At 48.8% G+C, this 12422-nt stretch overlaps 1 protein-coding gene across 1 annotated transcript; it reads left to right on the top strand.

Annotated features, from left to right (window-relative positions):
• The first annotated feature begins 649 nt into the window (after nucleotides 1-649).
• On the top strand, nucleotides 650-4766 carry TMEM250 (transmembrane protein 250). Its single transcript, XM_065648632.1, has 3 exons — nucleotides 650-821; nucleotides 1960-2139; nucleotides 4156-4766. Exon 3 carries the CDS (start codon nucleotides 4289-4291, stop codon nucleotides 4706-4708), a length of 420 nt encoding a protein of 139 aa, XP_065504704.1. The 5' UTR covers nucleotides 650-821; nucleotides 1960-2139; nucleotides 4156-4288; the 3' UTR covers nucleotides 4709-4766.
• Nucleotides 4767-12422: the final 7656 nt, after the last annotated feature.

Here is a 12422-nt window from a genome sequence, read left to right on the forward strand (position 1 = left end):
GAGCGACCGGAGGAACGGAACGCGAGGGGGAGCGTCAGGGCGGCCGCTGGGGCTGCCCCAGCCCTGGCGTTGCCACACGCCTTGACTTGTTGTTGTTGTTATTATTAAATGGTTTTCCACGGTGATGGTGCCCAATGGCAAGTGGGGCAGGGAGCCAACGCCAAAGGTTGGGTTCTTTCCATTACAGAAAGCAATTCCTAATTAAATCTAAGGAAAAACAGCAGGGAGGAAGTTTCTTTACTTTTATCTATTGCTCGCCATGAAACCACTCTCGTAAGTCCAACCGATGAGTGACTTGGAGGAGCCTTCACCACCACCACACCGGTGTCAGGCGGTGCCGTCCGCTCCGCAGGTGATTCTTGTACCGGGAATATTCCGGCACCCTCAGAACGGGGCCCAACCTCAGGCTGCGGGCGGCTGAAACCCCGGCGAGCGGTGCCGAACCCCCCATCCCCTCCGCGGGGTTCGCTGCCGGCCCGGTTTGTGTTACGAGATGACCGTCCAGGCTCCACCGGCCCCGGCAAAGGCCCGTCTGCCCCCCCGGCCCGGGGCACCGGCGGCTCCCGCGTTACCCGGGCAACGCGGCGCCCGCTGCTTCCGGCCGGCGGGGGCGGCGCGGCGCGATGACGCCATCGCCGCGCGCCTCCCCGGCCGCTCCCTGCCCGCCGCCGCCGCCGCCAGCCCCGGCCGGAACCGGAGCGCCGCTCCCCCCGCACATGCGCATTGCGGCGCTCGCCCGTAGGCCCGGGCCTGCCATCCGCCCGGGCCCGGGGCGCCTGGGCTCGGCGGCCGCCGCCCGGCGGGGAGCCATGGGCAGGACGGTGAGTGCGGGGCGAGGCCCCGGGACTGGGGCCGGGGGGAGGCGGTGGCGGGCCGGGCCTCACCTCACCCCACCTCACCCCACTGCGGCGGCCGGGTCCGGCACAAGCGCCTTCGGCGGCAGCGGTCGGCCACCGGCCCCGCCGGTCCGGGCTCCCCGCGCTGAGCCGCAGCCGGGCCCGGCTGTCCCCGGGAAGCCCTGGCCGGGCCTCCCGCCTTCAGCTCCTTTCCCAGGGCGCTGCGGTTTAATTCAGGGTCTGGTAGGATGTAGGAGGAGTCGGTATTTCCCCTCCTCCTGGTGCTCCCGTCTCTCATTTATCAGCGCTAAGCTTTGTTTGTCATTGTCTCCAACCTTGTTTGGCTCCTTCTGGAACACTTTGGTCCCGACTGATGTTCCTGATGAACGTTGCGGTATTTCTGCCATCCCTCCTCCGCCCCGAGCCATGGCAGACCTTGCCTGGAATGGGAGATAGATGCAGACAAGCAGCACTGTATTTTGGTGGCTGTCTTGCCATACGTTCCATTTTTAAAGGAGAGGGAGTGAAAACTCACTAAAATGAATAGTTATCCAGATTTTTAGCTTCCCACTGAGGCCGTCATTAGTGTGATGCTGGGAGTACTGGCAGCTTGGCCAACGTCGAGTTACCTGGGCTGTAGAGTTTAAATCCTTGGAGCTGTAGGGTGATACCCAGAAGGAACCAACTCTTTAGAACAGAACAGCCTCAAAAATGATCTTGAGGTGTGGGTGTCCAAATCTGTTTCTAGACATCCTGTGCCAACATACAGGTTTGGAGACCTGCTCCTCCATATTCTGTTTGGAAAACATTGGCTGTGCCTGCTCCCTGCGTCGTGTTTCGTACACCCTAGATAAACGGGGATGGCTCTGTGATAGGAGAAGGTGACTGACAAGAATTCTCTATCTGTGATTTTCTCTTTTCTGTCCTTGTGTACAGCACTGAACACAAGCAAGCTGATTGTATCCATCGTGTAAGCTGTGATACAGATATTATTGAGTGCATGGTTCTTTTTGGAATCTTTATGGGCTTCAAGATTCATGCTTGGGGAGGAGCCTTGTAATTCTGAACTTTATAACACACAGAATGGGCAAATTGAAACTTACTCTCTCATTTTATCTTTTAGATCAACTCATGTGTAGAATGTTGTGAGTCTCTGAAGCACCTTGGCAGTTTCTTTCCCTCTTCCTAGAAGGCCAGGTGTCACAGCAAAACTTCGCTCTTTGGTTACAAGAATTAAGTGGCATCCAGAAACGGCAGCGGATTACTGACCTTCTGCTGAGTGAATACCAGCGCCGTTAAAAATGTAATATTTCAGAAAGTTCCTTTTATTCTCACAATGTCCCTCTGCTTGTGGCTGTTCCAGTGTTGATAGTTGAGTTTATCTAAAGAGCGTGAACCTACCGGGGGCTGTTTGTGTGGTGGGCACAGTAAATGGGAACAAGCTGCTGCTATTGGTTACAAAGATTAAGTCCCTGCAGCTAAGCTGTTTGAGTGGTTTTCTTGGATTCACCTATTGAAGGTTTTGTCAGAATCAAAACTCATTTCGAAAACAGGGAGTTTGCCCCCGCAAACTACAGCTGATGCAGGTGGGGTTTGCGCTCTGTCTCTCAGGCGCAGATTTGCTGAGTGTTCTAATCATGTACGCGCTGACTTCCCTGCGGCTGCTCAGGGAATCAGGTCAAGAAACTGCGTAAGAAAACGATAAACTGCCTTTTGTGTCCCGGTGAAAGTGGTTGTAAGGAGAGACTGCATCATCAGATATGGAATGCTCTAAATCCAAAATATAGGAATTTTAACCTATCTTGCTAATTTAGTCCTCCAAAAATATCTCTGAAAACAAGCACTGAGCAGTATGTATAAAGCATGTGGGGAGTGTGTTCAGGTGCCTGCTCCAGGCACAAAACCATGCTGGTTTTCAAAATACGCTCCTGTAACACGCTTCCAAGCTGCTCAGTATTTTCTTTCTCCAGGAAGGTCCGGAGACCTTTCTCCAGATAGGAAATTATGGCAAAGAGGCGCTTAAAATTATGAGGGTGACTTTGATAATTGAGAACAGATCTTGATTTCCTAAATTCCTCAATCGTAAGTTAACCTGTGCTCCTTTTTATTAGCTCCTGATTCATGTAGAGCCAACAGATTACCTGCAAACTTCTATAACAGCAAGAAGTTAGAACCTGGGACCAAGCAGAAGAGATCACAACTGCAATTTCCATTTCCCTGTAGTTTGAGGCAGAAAGCAGTTAAGAGACTTAGGCAGTGATGCTGCAGCTTTTGCTCTGTGATTAGTTTTGTTAGTAACAAGGTAAAAAATTATTGAAGTAACTTGTAAATTACTTCAGTTTTAATTTTAAGAGTAATAGGATTTCTGGTTTGACAAAGGGAAGACCTGCCCGGATCTGGGTGCCTGGGTGTGCGAGAGGGCTGGGGAAGTCCTTGTTCTTTGTAGCATTATCTGATGAGTGCATTGTAATTTCATAATTCCCGGAATCTGGCACATCCTAAGCCTGGGGTGAAGCAGGGAGCAGCTAACGGGCTGCTGCTCATCACTTTCACAACAACAATGGATGTGTGGAAGGATGTTAAGATTATAAATCCTAAACACTCCAGAAGATCAAGATATTTCACTTATCTCTGTGGGTCCCAAAGGGAGAAATAAACCTGTAGATGTCTGTGAAAGGCCCTTGCCGTTGGTGCAATGACAGTGTGACCGCGAGGGGAGGGACATCCTGTGGAGTGTGAAAACTATGGTTGCCTCATTGTTCTTGCAAGACCTTCCATTATTTTCAGTTTGTTTATTTGGTGAAGCTTTGCCAAGTTTTGAAATGTGCAGAAATCTGGAGCCACTGCTGTGTCTGGGCTGTGGAATTTACTTGGAAAAGTACTTGGAGAACCTTCTTTTTTTTTTAAAAGAAATATGATCCAATGCAAACACATACCTTAACATTACTATTCGCATGAGTAGACTGTTGCAGGACGGCTCTTTGACTGAGAACGATCTGTGGATTAGCCAGAATAATTCCAGAACTAAGTTCTTATCTTTCCTGCATTAACACTGTAAATCTTACAACAGGTTATGACCAGTGCTGACGTTGCACGCTGCTAGGAGGCTGGTTGCAATCTGACTCGGTGATGATGGAAACAGAATTGTATTCCTGTATGTCTGCCTGTTAAACAATAAGGAAAGAAGCAAAACAAAATCGTTTTAGGCAAAGAAGTCGAGTTTTGCAAAGTAACATCCAAACCGCAGGGTATCTGCCGTGCTGCCTCTCCTCCTGCTGGGGCTACTGAAGTGTGGTTTTCCTTCTCTGCCTTCCCGCAGGTCTCTTCCTTCCTGGAAGTTCAGCAGAGAGTTAGCGTTCCCAGGCTGCTGGATCCCTCCCATGTTAACGGATAAGATTTGCTATGTGCCCTGTAACTCCTGCCCTGGGACTCGCTGAGCGGTGGGGTGCCCGATGCCTGTGATCCCCATTCCCCGCCGGGTCCGCTCGTTCCACGGCCCCCACACGACCTGCCTGCACTCGGCCTGCGGCCCGGTGAGGACCACGCACTTGGTGCGTACCAAGTACAACAACTTTGACATCTATCTCAAATCTCGATGGATGTACGGATTCATCCGATTCCTGCTGTACTTCAGCTGCAGCCTCTTTACCTCCATCCTCTGGGTGTCACTCTCGGTCTTGTTTTGCCTTCAGTACCTGGGCATCCGGATCTTTCTGCGTTTCCAGTATAAACTCTCCATCATCCTCCTCTTGCTGGGGCGAAGGCGGGTGGACTTCAGCCTCATGAATGAACTGCTCATCTACGGGATTCACGTGACCATGCTGCTAGTGGGGGGGCTGGGATGGTGTTTCATGGTATTTGTGGATATGTAAATAAAACAAGCGCATGTGGGCCGAGAAGGTGATTTTTCTTCTACCCCCAAATGTGTCGATATGTTATTTTCTTTTTTATATAAATTAACTTATTTATTAGTGCTACTTTTTATTGATAAATTAATGTATTTGTCTCTGGAATTTGTATCTTTTTGAGGGCTGAGGTGCCATTTTGATTATCAAAGTGCAACGCTTGATAGAGTGTTTTTTCTTTGCGCAATGCAAGTTAATATTAATTTCTTCTAGTCCCTAGGAGCTACCTTGTTGCTGTTCCTGTATTCCTGTGGGCATGAAAAAGCCAATGATTTATCTGGAGGACAGAAGCCAGATGACTTTGCAGCCCATGCTCCTAATCCATCTTCCCCCTTTTTCCAAAAACGGTCCTTAATGTCTCAGGCCTGTAATTTATATCCTGCTTGCCCAGTGTTATCCTTTCTCTATGTAGTTTGCATTTTGCATATTCCCTGCTAAGAATATGGGGCCAAATTTATCAGAGTGCAGGGGTTTGGTGGGGTTTTTTTCTGTTTTGTGTTTAGATTTGTGCGAGACGTGCTTTTGACCCACTCCAGTGTTCTGTTCACTTCAATGTAATTCTGTAGCTTTGAATGACTTTGTCCTTTTCAGGTGGTTAGTGCCAAGTGATTTATCCTCTTAGAACAAATCACTAGGGTGATGTGAGCAGAGTTCGATATCATGTGCTTTTGGAATTCCCAGTCCTGGCAAATATGTTATCATTTTGTAGTGATGAAGAGGAGCCCGTTGCAGAGGCCCTTGGTGTTTAGATCCTGGCATTTGGTTCTACTTTTCCCTGAATTGATTAGTCCCAGCTTTCTCGTAGAGGTACTTCTGTCTTATGGAGTACGGTGAGATGAGACTGGCTTACCTAGGAGAGCTTGAAAGCAGAGCACAGTCTGAAATGGCAATAATTGTTCCCTGTGATTTCAGAAAACACTCTCCTACCTCTGCAGCAGTGAGTGGGGTCACTGGAGAGCTTTACTAACAGCTCAAGAAGGGATTTAAGCATTGAGCTTGGTTTTACTGATCTCGATTTAAAATCTCAGACTATTCATCTGCTGTCAGTCAAGTAACTATTTATCGAGTCCAGAAGCTGGCTTAACATTCATTTTTATTCTGGTTTTGTTTGTTTTTCCTTATAATGGAATATTACCCTTTTCCTTGTGTTCTTTAAAGAACTGTTTAAAAACAAGTTGGTAAAAATGATAAAGACTCCTTTTTAACTCCCCTGAAATCATTGGAGTCAATCATAATGGAATAAGCAAGACTGGAAATACGTGACTGTACTTTTACAATCTCTTTGGTCTGAGATATGAATGTGGTTGAGTACAGAGCCAGTCTGCACACAGAGCAGGATACTTCATATTTCGGCTTGTCAGTATTGCAGCCTTTTGCTGACATACTTTGATTTGTAGGCTTATGGATGCAAAATAGAGAAGCTTCTGTCTGAAGCCCAACGCTAAAGCAAACCCAGAAATTATCTCATTATCAAGTGTTACAGATAATGCAGACTGAGCACGCAGAGCTGAATAAATAACAGGCCGTGGTGGTGTGAACTTTAGATGAGCCCCAGGAGAGCCAGAGGCTGTTTCTGCAGGAGAGATGTGTCAGCATCTGTCACAATCCGGTGTCTGGAAGTTTCCTCCTCCTTGCCGAGCTCCCAGCGCTTTGTTCTGGGGTCACTCTCTGGACTGCAGGTCCTCAGTGTCCTGCAAGTCTGAGCTACAGCTTGTTCTGTGGCCACAGGGAATTCCCAGTAATTCCCAGCCCTGTGCTTCCCTCCCCAGTCCAGCTGTCAGCCTGGGGCGTTGCAGCTCTGGTGTGCAGAGGTGTCTGCGCTGGAGAATTTCTGCAGGGAACCCGTGACAGATGGGCAGCAAACAGCCCTGGTGTGAGCTGAGGGACCAGCGGGACCCCAGTGAGGTGCCACCACAAGCAGATCTCCCTCACCCTTCCAGTATGGAGACTGGTTGGATGGTGGGACCTCGTTTCACCTTGGCGCGGCTGTGTTTCAGCACTCGTTATAATGAGAGTAAGAGGGTGATTAGTGGTACGTGTGGGTGCTCTTTGCGATGGATCCGCTCGTCTCCTTGACCAGACCTGTGGTCGTTTGGTTCAGGCTCTGAAGGAAGTAAGAGGTCTGGGCTGTGACCGGGTCATGAACTTCTCCAGTTCCAATGTGTTCTTTGAAAACCCACACAGGAACAGGGTGACATCGGAGCTTTGATGTATGTGAGCCTGGAAACCGGAACACTGATCATGCGATTAACACATGAATAGCAGGTGGTTCTTCCAAGACTAATTTGGTCGAGGAACAAAGGAGGTTGTGGGTACGGGGTATTGAAATTACTTACCTTTTCCATCGCATGGTATTTGACTACGAGCCAACCGCTTTATTCCATGAATATGAGGGCCTGAGGGGGTTTTTTGAGCTCTCCATGCCAAGCAGCTGGCTGCATGGTGATCTCTCCTTGAGCTGGGACACCTCGGGGTTACTGCTCAAGCTTGAGAGACCCCTCACCAGCTGCAGATCTTTGGCAAGTGACTGATATTGCACATAACGCAGGGCATCAAAATCTTGTATTGCTAACTTTGAATCATTATGATATCCTTTGTGTAGTAAGTAATAGATTGAACCTTGCCATCAGGCTTTGTTAAGCCCCACTTTTACAACATCTTACTTCAATAAAAGCGCTTTTGCTGCTGCCTTTGGCGGTGGTTTTTAGCAGCTCAGATCCGCTCTGCGACTCTCGTGCAGCGGCAGCTTAACGAAGCTTCTGCGCTGCTGCTCGTCGCTTTACTGCACAGGCCTCCCGTCAGCCCTCCGCACCCAGACTCATCGCTGCGTTCCGAGGAAAAAGGACATGTCCTTCGCAAATCACAAAAATGTAACATTTGCCAAATGCCCCCATGTTCCTCAATAGAGAGACCTTGGGGCTGTGTTGTTTAGCAGACGGTGGAAGGTGATTCCTCTTTCTTCTTTTAGAAAAGTGGTCAAATACCTGTGGTGAGAACGCCCTGAATCCCAAGTGGCACACCAAGGTAGGCAGCCCCAAGATTAAATAATTGAGACGGGGGCGTCAAAGTTCAAAATCTCTCATTCTTGGTCATTGCCAGCACTTGGACCCCTGGCAGCGCTCGGGTGCGTGATCCCACCAGCACGGGCTGCAAAGTGAGGGCCCTTTCAAGTCATGCTGGCACGGAAGAGGAATTAATTTTCAAATGATTTGTTTTATGATGTAATAATTTGAATGTTTTAGATCTTCATGAGTGGAGCGGTATTTGGCACCTTTGCGGTGCTTTTCCTCCTCAAAGCATTTTCCAACTGGAGCTCGTTAAACCTCATAACATCCCCAGGAGATTGCTGAAGAAGTAAGAACTTGGTAATGGTTCAGAATTTAAATTCAATGTTTTTAAATTTCAGAATTTTTTTTAAGGCTTTTAGGATTACTTTGCCAAAATATTTTTTTCTCAAGTAGTCGAGATTCTAAAAGTTTCTTACAAGCTCAAGGGGAGCCAAACCACAACTGAAGGAGGGAGAAAGAGGCAGAATAAATGTTACATGAAGTCTATGCAAAGAATAAGATGTTGGTTGTTTGGGGTTTTTTTTCCCACTTGGTTTAACTGAAAAACTTTGCATTTTTAATAAAGGTGGGAGGGAAAACAAACTTTATAGAATCCAACAAATGAGGTGTTTGGGTGACGTTGCACAGAGTTAAGCCCGGGGATGACGGTACGTGTGGTGGCGAAGCTGCCTCGGCCTGTTGTTCAGCCTGTGAACGTGTGAACGAGCCCAAAGTGCTGGAGTTTCACCCCGTTAACTCCTCAGAACGTGACACCAGCTGGTGTTTTGGGTGCCTGTTAAATTCTGTATGAAACATGCCACCTACATTCAACTTTTTTTTTTTGATGGATTGATTGCTTGGGAAGCAAAACGAGCAATTTTGTTTTAGGATGCTGGTATCGTTCTGACGTGGGAGTGTGCTCGATCCTCCTCCTCTGTTTGCACTGGTGCAAATAGAGCAGTTTCCACCAGCCGTGGAAAACAGCACAGCACGTTTACTTTCAGGAACAGCCTTGGCTGTTCTGGAGCCTCTAGCACACGCTGATAACATGCTGTTCCAGTGAAGGCATTGCTGGAAAATGTGAAGCCTTGTTATCTTTTTGCATTTTTATTTAGCCAAACAAGGTTTCCATAGCTCCTGGACAGCTCTGCTGCTGCGGGGGGATGGGAAATTCTCTCATTTCTTCACCTGCCAACTCTCTGCACTAATTTTGTCTTCCTGCTTCAAAGCGGTCGGCATGCCCAGAAAATGTCAGTTCACAGCGAAGTTTTGTCCAGTAATGAGCCCGCGGAAGTTGTTCAGTGTAAGATCTTGTCGTGCAGCTCTCAAACCCGAGCTCAGGTGAGGGCAGAGCTGGGCTGTGGGGGGTGCTTCGAAATCCCGACCACGTGTGTGCTGTGCATAGGAGTAGCTTTAAGGTAATGGAGATGAAAGGAACATCCCTGCATCTCCTGCATCTTTCTCAAGCGATAGATTCATGTACTGGGGGTAAAAAAAAAAAAAAAAAAAAAAAAAAAAGACCACATAAGTTGCACAAGGGCTGTATAAACACAACAATTTTTGGAGCTGATGCATGTCGAGTTTTGGAGCCTCTTCCCCCGCTGACCTCCAGCCCACAGGGCGCTGGCTGCAGAGAGCAGGCTCCAAAAATGCGTGATCTTCCCCCAAGGGGTGAGTGTGCGAAAGGGAGACGAAGGGTTCTGCTGCCCCCAGCGCGGCTCTGCCAGCGCTCGGCCATGTGACGGGGCTGGAGGAGCCGCATCCTGACCTTGGGTGCACAAGACTGTAGTAAATCAGGCTTTAATGCAGCCAAAAGCCAGCTTTCCCCTGCATGGAAAATACCGTATGTAACACCAAGAGACAAATACCAAAGTCCTTAGCTGGGTCTTAAAAAAAAAAAAAAAAATCTCCCATTGGCCCTGGTGAGAGTTTTGCCTGAGTAAGGATGTCGAGATTATGCATGCTAATTAAATGAACCACCCATCCCTTCAGAGTCTGCTCTCTGCTGGGAATTCCCCTCTGAGTAACTTGCTCCCAGTGAGGAAAGGAGTTGCATGAAAAATTTCCCAGATGGTGAATCCGTTAGAGAAAATCACAATCTGTTTGTGGCTTTTTCGAACAAAAAAAGAGCACAGGAGACGCTGTGGAATAAATTTGTTGTTGCAAACCATTTGCTCAGTAATGGGGAGAATTTAGATAGGCAAAGAGCTTTCTTTTTTTTTTTTTTTTTTTTTTTTTTTATTCAGAGGAGTCTTATCTCCATGCCTCTAAAAATGAGCAATGGTTTGAAAAATAAATTACAGCAATGTCTATTTTAAAAGCCTAATTCGGTTACTTTAACGACGCCTGTTCATTTATCCTGGCATCAAGGGTGTCTGAAGCTGCTGGGGGACAGTGGCCTCGTGCAAAGGGACAATGGCTGCTGTGTGCTGTGCCCGGCTTTGTGCACCCACCCACACAAAGGAGCCGTTTCACCCGCACCCACCGTGTCCTGGCCAGTGTCCTGCGTCACCCCTGGGCGCGAGGACATGTGGGACTGACCCATCGTCATCTGGGTTTAGGGCCAAATCCAACCCCAGCCAGGGGAGGGGGTTTGGGGTGATGGAGCAGCCTTGGCCGAGGGGCGGCGATGCCGGTGGAGCTGCTCGATGTCCCTGGGGTGTCCTCCATCCTGCCAGCCCCGCCGGAAGGGGACAGTGCCCAGTGGGGACGGGTGGGTGGCAACGGGGAGGACTTGGATCCCTGTGCATCCCTCAGAGCCCGAGACAGCGCGTTGCTGTGCGCAGCCTGCCTTTGCTGTGGTGCTGATGTTGCCTGGATGCATTCCACTTAAAATCTGAATTTCATGAAAAGCTCCAAGCCAAGAAAAAGTCCTTCCAAGTGTTTCCTTTTTTTTTTTTTTTTTTCATTTCAACTGCAAATGAACACTGCTTAACAGTTTCATGGAAACGCGTTTGCTTGCAGCTCTGTGCAGTGTGGGCTGTAAGTTCCTTCTTGTCCGTGTGAGGCTGGTGCAGCCTGTCTGCTGGTGAACACGGAGCCGCCGTTGTGCAAGGTGGGGCTGGGGGCGAGGGGGCAGCACCACCGCCTCACATGGACCGAATTTGAAATGTGAGGTTTTCTTATTATAGCAAAACTGATGGTGAACTCGCCTTGTGCATGCATTGACTTAATCAGCTCAGATTCATTTAATAACGCAGTCATTGCTATGAATTTCATAAACATGCGCCGTCTTGGTTTTGCCAGGTGGAGTTTAGGAGAGATGGATGTGTCTGCAGGGTTTGTACAACTTGCTGAGCTCCAAGGGCTGAGGGTCCAGCGCAAGTGACAATGGGGACTCACACACGGTTCTCTTGTGCTCCAGCCTCTCCTGATGAACCAAGCTGGTCGTGCTGATTTGCCAAGAAATTTCCTATTTACTGTTCACCAGAGCATCAGTTGTGACGAATAAACAGAAGAAGGCAGCATTTCACTGAAAGCATTTTATGTACTGGTTAAGATGCTATGCAAAGAGAGCTCCTTTGGGCACATGTGAAGGTTTGGTGGCAAAGTAGCTATTGCTGTGCTTCAGGAGGCTCCTGGGAGAGCTCTGCAGCCCCAGCCAGGTCAAAAATCACAGAAATACATATATTTCTGAAATCTGCATGTCCAAAGCCAGGAGAGTGCACTTCACAATAGCAGGGGGGTGGTTTCCACAGACATTGTTTGTTTAAATTATGCTTATATTCACGCATTGTGAACGCCTTCAGACAGGGATGAACGTGGTGCCTGGTTCCGAGAAAACACGGGATAATTTTTATGATCAGTAATGACATGATAGCAATGTGCTACAATAAGGGCAAGCAAATTTCACGCTTCAAGGGCTGTAAGTGCTTACCAGGGAGGGCAGGAGGAGACTGGTGCTGCTTTTTCAATTCTTTGGGAATGTTGGGCATGCATGAAAGGCCGATGGCATTTTTGGTCTCTTCCTTTAAAGTACCAACAAAGAGCTGAAGCAGGAACCAAGCGCTGTAACCTGGTTATAGCTCTGGATAAACATCTCGTTCTGCTGGAGTCAATGGCAAACGCCCAGCGCTTTCAGCAAGGTCAGGATTTCACCTTGTGTCCTTCTCCAACAAAACTGCCTGTTCTTGGGGAAATAAATAAAACATTTGAAGGCGATGCTCGTAAGGTCAAGTCACAATGCGCGTACGTACAGAAGATGTACGTTGCTTTGTGTCGGAGTGTAGCACAAGAAATATGAGGCCAAATCCTCAAGTCCCTCATTGCAGGCTGCTGCTGGGGGCTTCTTCCCAGGCAGACTTTGCTGCCGTTGTAGGTCCCGTGTTGCTGCCGTTGTAGGTCCCGTGTTGCTGCCGTTGTCGGTCCCGTGTTGCTGCCGAGTTCCCCAGCTTGCACAGAAACACCCCGCTGCCTTTGAGAGCAGCGAGTGGATGGGACCATCAGCAGGAACACGCGTTTGCTTGCCCTATCTGGAGCACAAGGGGTTGAATTCAGCCCCGGTGTGCAAGCTGCAGCTCCTGGGGGGGGTCCAAAAGCCCCCAGCAGAACTAGGGAGTGTGGGCCAACCCCTGTGGCTCAGCCCCTTTGGAAAAACCAGCCCACTGTGGTGGGTCCCGCTGGGCACATGGGTC

Source organism: Caloenas nicobarica, chromosome 19, assembly GCF_036013445.1.
Source record: "Caloenas nicobarica isolate bCalNic1 chromosome 19, bCalNic1.hap1, whole genome shotgun sequence".
In the NCBI taxonomy this organism is placed as follows: Eukaryota; Metazoa; Chordata; class Aves; order Columbiformes; family Columbidae; genus Caloenas; species Caloenas nicobarica.

Coding starts and splice junctions, on each gene's coding strand:
- TMEM250 (XM_065648632.1), top strand. CDS start 4,289: ATGCCTGTGATCCCCATTCCCCGCCGGGTCCGCTCGTTCCACGGCCCC.